Source organism: Orbicella faveolata, unplaced genomic scaffold (genome assembly GCF_042242905.1).
Source record: "Orbicella faveolata isolate gen_17 unplaced genomic scaffold, um_ofav_v1 contig_47, whole genome shotgun sequence".
In the NCBI taxonomy this organism is placed as follows: Eukaryota; Metazoa; Cnidaria; class Anthozoa; order Scleractinia; family Merulinidae; genus Orbicella; species Orbicella faveolata.
The window spans coordinates 9,600,905-9,611,071 of NW_028301577.1; the positions used below are offsets into that span (position 1 = coordinate 9,600,905).

The window sequence follows — 10,167 nt, forward strand, 5'->3', positions numbered from 1 at the left end:
AGTCACTAAGTCACTCTGCCAGACCTTGCGTGACTCTTTAGACTAGGCCCACATTTCTCAAGGGCACTAGAAAAATTGCATGACGAACGCAACAAGAATGTGATTACATGGGAGATAGCTATGAGAAACATTGCCTAGCATATGAGAAACATTGCCTAGCATATGAGCATGTTTGCATGGAAAGTGGCCCAACTACAATCCAAATGTTTTAAACGTAAACTAAATGTAAAATTTAAATCTCAATTGTCATGAATTAGATTCTAGTCTCCTTCGCAGTCGCTGCAAGACCCAAAGTTTACCTGGTTTCCAGGCTCGCTCTTCTTTTCCCCTCATGGAAGGCAGAGAGACTTTGAAGAAGACTAATTAGCTCCCTGTCCCTTGACGGTTGAAACATATTTTAATTTCACGATCAGAGTTGATAAAGAAACGTTCAGTCCTCACTTGAATACACCGAATATCACTTCGAAAACCATGTCTCTAGTCAGAGAAAAGTGGCAAACAAAAAGAACCACCATGTACATTAGAGAATTGAAAGAAACAAGTTTATGTTCAACTGAACGGTTTTTTCAGTAATGTAAAGTCTGATGCTTGAGGGGAGGGTTGCAGAATTTATTGCTCTGACAAAACGCTGAATATGCCCGTATTAAAGCTTGAACCAGAAGAAAAAAAGAAAAATCTATCTTGTAGTCTTTTCCTGCTGATTTTTTTATAGGTTGGATTTTCAAATTTTCACCCCACCACCACCCCTGTGGGCAAACTAGAGTGCGTGATGAATTCTTGCTGAGTAATTTACATTCAAATTGTCTTAAAATACCGCAGGTTAAATCTACACCCGTCTAATCACGAATGCGACAAGGCGACTTGAGAGATCGAAACTAAACCTTCCTTCATCAGTTTTCAGAGTGAGGATTTCACAACAGAAACCATGTCTGTCGTCAAGGAAAACTGGCAAACTACAAGACCCACCATCAGAGAAAGAAGCAAGTTTATGTTCAACAATGATCTCTACAGCGATGTGAAGTTTGTTGTACAAAAGGCCGCTCAAGGGGAAAGTGAAAGTAAACAAGCGATTCCTGCTCACAAGTTTGTGCTGTCGATTAGCAGTCCTGTGTTTGAAGCCATGTTTTACGGTGAGCTGGCGGAGACTACAGACTCTATTGAACTGCCTGACTGTGAGTACGACAGTCTGTTGGAGTTGTTTCGTTACATGTACAGCGATGAAGTGATCTTGAGCGGAAGTAATGTGATGGGAGTGTTGTATTTGGCGAAGAAATACATGGTGCCTTCACTGGCTGATAAATGCACCGAATATCTGCAAGATAACTTAGATCCATCAAATGTTTTCAGTATCCTGCCATCTGCTCAGAAATATGAAGAGGAAAGCCTGGTGGATCGATGCTGGAATGTGATAGATGAACAGACTGAAGATGCAGTGAAATCAGATGGATTTGCGACAATTGAGAGATCCTTACTTGAGGAAGTAGTTGAAAGAGATACCTTGGGCATTTCTGAGGTGGAATTATTCAAGGCTGTCATGCAATGGGCGACAAAGGATTCGGAAAAGCAGGGTTTGGTAGCGGATGGTCAAGAAAAGAGAAGAATTCTCGGAGAGAAGATCGTGAAGGAAATACGTTTCCCAGTGATGACGCATGAAGAATTCGCCAGTGTGGTCCTTGACAGCAAAATACTCACCCTAGATGAGGTTAGTGGCATTGTCAAATATTTGAGCTCAGTTAAAGGCGCTCAAGTTGGATTTCCGGTATCGAAGAGAGGTGCTAGTTCCGGCGTTGAGCGATGTCTCAGATTTGGCTCAGTAGTGTGAGGTTGGGGTAATAATGTTAGTACGTTATATTTCTCTGTAAACAAAAACATACTGTTGCACGGGGTCTACTTGTTTGGTAGTGAGGGTAATGATTACTATGTGAGCCTGACGATACTTAATATTCGTGATCGTGCTAATGCTGTATCTACTGAAGGTACATTTTCATCTTTGCACAACAAATCAAAGAATTATTGGGGCTTTGATGTTTTTTTGGATCCCCCTGTTTCTATAATTAAAGGCGACAGTTACGGTATTGGTGCTGTCATAAGTGGTCCTGACTCTTTTGGCGGAAGGAATGGTAATAGCCATGTTGAGAGTTCAGGGGTTACATTTACGTTTGAAGATTGGACTGGTACAACTGGAGTAAAACAGGGACAATTTCCTGAAATTATCTTTAGCCTACAAGAGTAAATATTACAACAATGGGGCAGTGCGTTTGTTTTTCTTTCTTTTTCTATAAATAAACAAGAACGAGAGTAAAAAGTACAATTAATTTTTCGCTACCACTTCTACAACATTTCTGCGTTTAGTTATCATTGTTACTCTAAATAACAGCTTTGTTTGCATAGGTAATCGTATGAATACGAGCTCAATTATGGATTTACACTGCGAGTGATATTTAAATATTCTCTTAAAATTGCACGAGCCTTTAGGCGAGTGCAAGTTGAAAGAATTTTCAAATAGTACGAGTGGTGTAAATCCTTAAAGGAGCTCAGTCACGATTTGCACAATTTGAAAAGTGTGGTCTAAATTTTTCAAATTCGTCGTTTACAATCCGTATCAATCTTTGCCATTCTTGATCATTCTGGTTCCTTTATGGTTTATTAATATCTCTTTGATGTTTTTCCATCTGAGTAAACTATTATTTTCAGGTTTCCTTCCATTTAAAGGAGATTGTGCACGTGGCCAAAAAAAAAAAGACAAAACACCGTGACTGAGCTCCTTTTAAAATTGCTTGAGCTTTCATACGATAAAGCCTGGTTCACACTAGCGACATAACAACATCGACATAACGACATAAGGAAAAGATCAGTTTTATCTTTATGTCGTTATGTTCATGCTGTTATGTTGCTAATATGTCATATGTCTACATGTTCACACTACAAACATAACGTCCTTTTTACGTTGAGATAATGTCTTTTTTATATCGTTCGTGACGATGTCGTTATGTCCTTAGGGACCGTTCATTTTTTATGAGGGAGGGGGGCCTGGTGGGATTTGGGAAGCACCATTTAAAAATCGCATGACCCCCCCTCAGCTTACCAATTTTTTCGCATGCCCCCCCCTTATAGCGGTCATTTTTTGGGATGACCCCCCCCCACAAAAAAAATTGAACAAACAATATTTAGATTTCAACTTTTTTAATATTTCTCTATTATCCCCCTACTTCACGTTATTGTGCTCACTATGAAGACAATATTGACAATCCCTCTACTACAGAGAGCTGTTGTTTAAAAAACAAATCAAAAGAAAGAGAAGTCAATTTCGGATCTCCTAGTTATGGCTCGCCCTGAGCGTGTGGCATTTGGCCTCTCATTGGCATCTTTCTCATCCGAATTGATGAATGCAAGAATGACATTACTTGAGTCATCTTCTCCCCCAGAGTCAATGGCATCACTGTCATACTCATCATTGTCACTTTCATCCGTTTCACTGCTGTCAGCACTTGCCCTGTTGTCATTTTGGGTCAATGTCCTTGCATTTCTCAGTGTTGGCTGGCCAGCTCTGAGAGGACTCTTCTGCTGCAAACATGAATGTCTTACAATTGCCTTTACTTTCTCACTCTTGCTGCTTTTCAAATGCTGCTTCAGTCCGTGGTGGTTCAAGTACTTGTTTAGTTCTGGAACACGTAGCTTTTTAAGCTTGGTTAGATCTTCGCACAACTCAGTCCAAGGATAATCCTCATATGATTTATCTTTTGCGTCCCTACTTAACTTTGCCTTTTCTTCTGCTCTCTTTTTCCTTTTAAATTCCAGCACTTCAAGATGCTGAAGATAATCCACCACAAACTTTGATTTGACAATAAACTTATCTGCAAATAGAGCAACGCTCTCTGGGTCAGATAAAACCAGCCTGCCACTTCCATGCTCTTTCTTCGCTTGGACCCTCGGCTGCCAGTCATCTGGATCACACCCTTCTTTTGGGGTCTTCTGGTAGGAGAGGTAGGGGTATTCCGGTAGGCAGGAATGGTCAGGAACTGGTTTAGGGTATCTTTCTATGGGTGGTCCAGTCCATTTACAACAAAAAGAACAACTTTCTCCTACCTTTTCTTGACAGGACAACTTTAGAAACTCCCTGTTGTTCTCCCCCTCCTCATAGTGCTCATTCATAAACTTCTCAATCTTACGGAAGTAACAGTGGCCGGAACAGAGTCTTTCCTTGCTCCTGCATTGTGATACTGAACCAAGTACGAAGTGTTGTGAAAAAACTGGAAATCTGTTGATGTGTTGTGTGAAACACATTCTTACATTTAATTTACAGATGTCTTTATTTGGAAGGTTTTTACCTCTACTCTAGTGATAGGCATGTATGAATGTTGCCCTGTGCAGGTAAAACAGAAAGCTGTTGAAGTACAAGAAGATGAGCCGGTAAGTGTTAATTTCTTGTCAGTGTTCCAATTTTTATCTGGACATTAAAAACGCATGTATGCTTCACTTTTATAATGAGAAACGTCTGTATTTTCCTATTGTAAAGATAGCACCTAAAACTGTTTGAACATTTTTAAAATAGTATGTGTCTTTTAATATATCGTTTGACTTAGGTCTACATTTCACTACACGAATACAACATTAAATGGTTACACGAACCATGATCATTCGATAATATCAGTTCAATATAATAAATAAAAAAATCGTCTTTCCTTTTCTGGTAGGTCACTAGTTCCTCCTCTGCTGATGATACAACCATACCTCAGGGTCTCCGGAAAACAAGCCTTGGCTATATTGTTAATCCAATCGGGAAAAGAGCGCATTACTACATGAGCATCATGAAAGAGGCTCATTCCAAAATGCGCAATAATGGCGAAAGCGACGAGTCATTTAAGAAAAGGTTTACAGCTGAACGATCCAGGCAGTTTGACATCTTACAAGCAAAAGAAGCAATCTTTCTAAGTGCGGATGGCTGTTCAGAAAGGGCGAGTGAGTTTTCCATGCCAGGGTACTGGTTGAAGCCCAGTGATGGAAGAAAACTGAACTTCTCCATCAAAGAGCACAGAGCAATGGTGGAAAAGTTGAATGCCATATTGAAAGATGTAAAGGAACACGATTCCACACTCTTTCAGTCCAATGGGCTTGCTTTAAAGCAGGGCGAAGAATTTGCCCACAGTTTTAATGTAAAACAGATCAAATGTATAGAAGCTAAGTTGACGAAGGTCACCCAGGACATGGAAGCACTAGAAAATAAGAAGAGCAATTATAACAGCATATTCAAGGGCATACTCAAACAGCAAATCAACAAAAGGAGAACGAAAAAAGAAAACCGCAGAAAGTCAAATGAAAGAAAGAGGAAGCGGACTGAAAACAACGTCCAACGAGTTTATGGAATCTGTTTTGGAAACCCGCTAGGAAATAATCTTCCACAATGCCTTGTGTACCCTCCTAGAACGGCCGTCCGGAAGAGTGTATTAAAGTTGAGGATGTTGCCACGTCGTTATTTAGAAGAGATGGGCCATACATCGCACAGCTCTTGGAAGGGAATTATTTCACCAATGCTGCAAGAAGCAGAATCACCACCAATCTTGAGCAGGAAGTCAGAGATTATGTTTACACCTTCATGTACCCTGAAGAGTACACTCTGACGGAAAGCATTGCTGCTTCTTGTAGCATTGGTGAAAGAGACTCCCATAGCAGCACAAGCGGCGACGAAGAACTCGATGACAGCGAAGATGAAGATGAGTGCCAGTGAAAGTTGCATTCGAAAATAACAGTGTTAAATACTTCTTTTCAGTAGCTACAAATGCTTTTTGTCGCCAAACGTTTTTTTAAAGCAGTAGGAAAGTTTGTAATAAATTTGTATCCTGCCTTCTATGTTTATTCTGTAGCAATTTTTTTGATATTCAAACATTATTCCATTTTAAAGTTTTACTAAAATATTTCACGTGACCCCCCCTTTTTCCCTTATTTTTTTGGGATGGCCCCCCCTCGAAAGCCATTTTTTTTCGCATGGCCCCCCCCCAAATCCCACCAGACCCCCCTACCTTATAAAAAATGAACGGTCCCTTATGTCGCTAGTGTGAACCAGGCTTTACTCAGATATCATCTGACTGAGAAAATTGCGAACGCGCGCGCTTTTATTTGCACTGCAGTACAAATTTAAAATTAAGGATAAATTGACCTACTCTCAGCCAGTCACAATGAAGAAATTTTCTCAGTCGTAAAATAAAGCTAGTAATTCCATGTAATGGCTTTAACGTACCTTCAACAAAGATTTTTCTAGCACTATCCGTCAGATCTAAAATTTAATAGAATTACAATAAATCTAATTAATACCTTATAGTGCACAGTAAGGTGCAGCTAGAATTGGTCAGATAAATTAAGAACGGTGGCAAGGGCAGTTGCGGGAGAGGAACCAAGTGCAAGGCATATCAATATTACAAGTAGTGTCCTGTAAGGTAAAATAAGTGGAGCGCAGAAAATTGTTAAACGTATTTAGACTAGAAAACTTGTCATGAAGGGTGAGATTGCAGATATTGTTCCAGGGTTTTACAATTCTATTGTAAAAGGAGGACTGAAAAGTTGTGGTTTTGCAGGAAGCAGGTTTTAGTACGGGGGTAGGGCTCTTAGAGCGGAATCAGCCATGTGTGATAAAAGTAGCATATCGACCGATATTTAGATCAGTATATCCGGAAATACAATTATAGAGGAGAACAAGATCTCTAAGTTCTCTCTCTTAAGTTAGTGGTGGTAAGCGAAGAGTCAGCAGTCGTTGTTTATATCCTCATGTTTTATGACCGTGACTTATCACAGAACCATTCTCGAGTTGAAGGTCAGAATGTAATTTGTACCTCTTTTTTTAACTTTTATTTTCGCCCCACCCGTTCTCCCTTTTCACTCCTTTTTGCACCCGGCATACTACGATTATCAGTTGAGTAAGGCGCGACGAAATTTTGGTGACTAGGTTTTAACGTTCAACTTGTGTTGTTGTTACGGGCAACTGGCTCCGTTTCCAGTGGCAACTTGTCGGCCGTTGACGTCATTGGCAGCAAAGCGCGCGAACTTTCAGGCGACAATACTGTTACCAATGGACGGTGTTGCCCGTGGCAAGACCGTAATTTTAAGTCCAAAACTTCGTCATTTAAGCTCCGTCGCTCTTTACTCAACTGATAATCGTAGTAGTTTCAGAAGTCAACATTTAAGATCATGAGAAGCTGATGGCTTTTTCTCATCGCTACTAAACTAATCATTTCCAACTTATTAGTAGTGCTAGTGTTAGCGCGCCATAAAAAATCACCAACTACCGGTTGACTTGCGTTGTTCAGTCAGGTCTATGCTTTAATTGCTGCAAGCCGGCACTTGAAGTACTGGAAAGCACTTGAATTGCTACTGGCAAATAGCAGACAGTAGACTGCAAAGTAGCTTTGTTAAAGCACACAGTTTACGAAGTTTGGGAATTTGAATTTATTGTAGTGTATTTTACAGACGAGGCGCTTTTCATGGAATTGTTAATAATAATAATAATAATCGAATATTTCCTCAGGATAACCCTTCAGTACAAAGTACTGTTATCAACGGGGTCCTGCTAAGAATTAAAAACTAATAAACAAGAATTATTAAGATATATAAAATAAGATACATATTAAAAACCGTTAAAAATATAATAGAAATTACAAGTAATAATTGTCTAAGGCTTTCCTAAATAAAACTCTAGAATTAATGTTTCTTAAACTTAAAGGCAATAAATTAAAAATCGAGGCACCTAAAAAATAAAAGCTACGGCGTACAAAATCCAGTCTGACTTTTGGTAGTTTTGCAGTTTTCCCATTGTTGCGAGTGTTTAAAGCGTTATGATGTAATCGGTGAAAAAAGTCTTTAAATGGAAAGCATGCAGTTCCATTAAGGCAGTCAAATACAAAGCAGCACGCTCTTTTTTGTAAAAAGTTATCAACAGTTAAAAATCGAAGATCACAGTTCTGCGAACTGCATTTTGGGGAAATGATTTCGAGGCTTCGGGTCTCAATGGAGCGGATCATGCGTTTGCGGGACTCTGACCATCCAAGACTAGTATAGCCGCAATACGTAAATATTGGCATAATCATCGATTGGTAAATTCGTTGGGCAGTAAAAGTATCAATACTGGAACGGATGCGCCGTAAGAGGTTCACTCTTCCTGCTGCCTTCTTGTAAATTTTTTGAAAATGAGTTTCAAAATTAAGTGTCGGGTCCAGATGCACGCCGAGGTACTTATAACATGTAGTGGTGTTGATGGGAAAACCGTTGACTGAGAGCTTGACTTGACAGCCTTGAAACAGATTCAACCGCTTACCGGTACCAAACAGCATCACCTCAGATTTTCCTTTCTTCAGATTAAAAATAAGTTCATTATCACGAAACCCGTTAGAGAGATTATCTAAGTCCTGTGAAAGGCTGCTTTGTATCGCATCGATATCACTTGAGGATGTAAAAATCACCGTATCGTCAGCGTAAGTGATAATCTTACAATGACGAAGCGGACTATGCACATCATTAAAGAAGATGAGAAAAAGGAGGGGCCCAAGAATACTTCCTTGAGGAACTCCAGTGTTAATTGGATTTGGTTCAGAAAGCACACCGTGAAATTGAACGATCTGCTTGCGATGGAATAAATAATCAGTAAACCATTGAAGTTCCATATTATATACGCCATAACGGGACAGTTTACTCAATAAAACGGAATGACTGATGGTATCGAATGCCTTTGATAAGTCAATAAAAACTGCTCCTGTCGCCTTTCCACTGTCGGCCTCCTTTCTGATGAGATCAGTGAAGTAAGTAACAGCTAGTTCCGTTGAGCGGTTCGGACGGAAACCAAATTGGTACTCAAAAAGTAGATTATGACGCTCTAGATGAGCCATCAGCTGCTTGTAGACTATCCTTTCCAAGATCTTTGACAAAGTAGGGAGAATTGAGATAGGCCTGTAATTGTCAATCTCAGCCAGAGACCCTGATTTGTATAGGGGGATCACCTTTGCCACTTTCCACTCACTAGGCACAACTCCAGTTTTAAGAGATAAATTGATGATAAATGTCAAAGGCGTGGTTAAAACATAGGCAGCGTCTTTGAGCAATCCCGGGGGGAAATTATCCAGTCCAGACGCTTTTTTCCGCTTAAGATTTTTTAGCTCTTTAAGAATGTCAGATTCTTTCACAGCTTTAAAAGTAAACTGACTTTCCGTGAATTGCTTGGGAAGATTTTCTTCAGCAGGTTTGCTCCAGACAAAGTCACGGAGTAAGATTGATTTCCTTTTCAGACATCTGGCAATGGAACTGAAATATTCGCAGAAGCTATTTGCAATGAAGCTTTTGTCAGTTGACTTCGATCCGTTTATCACAAACGCCGAACCTTGATCAGAAGGTGACTTGGTAGGATAGAGTTTCTTAATGGCTGCCCAAAATTTATCAGGAGAGTCAGCACAATCTTTAAGGAGATCGCGATGATATCTGCTTTTACATTTTTTAACAAGGCCAGAGACTCTGTTGCGTTGCCGTTTATAAGAAGACCAATCGTTTTCTTGATTAGTACGGCGGGCTTTTCTGAGCAAACCATCCCTGAGATTCATCTCTTTTTTGACATCCGGAGTCAGCCAAGGACATAGCCGGCCTTTGACCTTCTTTAAGATTAGAGGAGCGTGCTTGTCGATACACTGTTGCAGTATGTCACGAAAAGAGGCCCATGCCTCACTTATGCTGACAGATGAATAAACTTCTGCAAAATTCGCAGAATTTAACTCTTCGCAAAATAGCTTAGGATCATAGTTAGCAAAATTTCGGCAAGTAATGATTCGCGGATTGAACTTAGCATTGTTTAGCTTGCGAGCACATCCAATGAGCTCATGATCACTCAGGCCAGCTGGAATTACTTTCACAGAAGAGATGTTATGTGGTACGTTGCTGCAAATAACATCAATTAGCGTCTTGGACTCACGCGTAATTCTCGTGGGGGTGGTAATGAGTTGTTTCAGACCAAAATAGGTGAGAATGGATTTCATTTCTTTGTGATCCGAGGACACCAAAAAATTACAGTTAATGTCGCCTGAGAGAATACATTCCTTGTTTTCAGCTGATATTGTCGAAAGCATTGATTCAAATTTGCAATTAAAATTTGCGCAGAGATGTTTAGAAGAATCCGGAGGGCGGTAAATAATTCCAACT

General features: G+C 40.0%; 1 protein-coding gene and 1 pseudogene across 1 annotated transcript; both read left to right on the forward strand.

The window, feature by feature from the left end:
- Positions 1-825: 825 nt before the first annotated feature.
- LOC110046320 (BTB/POZ domain-containing protein 6 pseudogene) lies at positions 826-2,748 on the forward strand (annotated as a pseudogene).
- A 1,599-nt stretch (positions 2,749-4,347) lies between these two features.
- LOC149097043 (uncharacterized) lies at positions 4,348-7,572 on the forward strand. Its single transcript, XM_089279831.1, has 2 exons — positions 4,348-4,410; positions 4,695-7,572. The coding sequence occupies exons 1-2, from the start codon at positions 4,348-4,350 to the stop codon at positions 5,616-5,618; spliced, it is 987 nt and encodes a 328-aa protein (XP_089135957.1). The 3' UTR covers positions 5,619-7,572.
- The last annotated feature ends 2,595 nt before the right edge of the window (positions 7,573-10,167 follow it).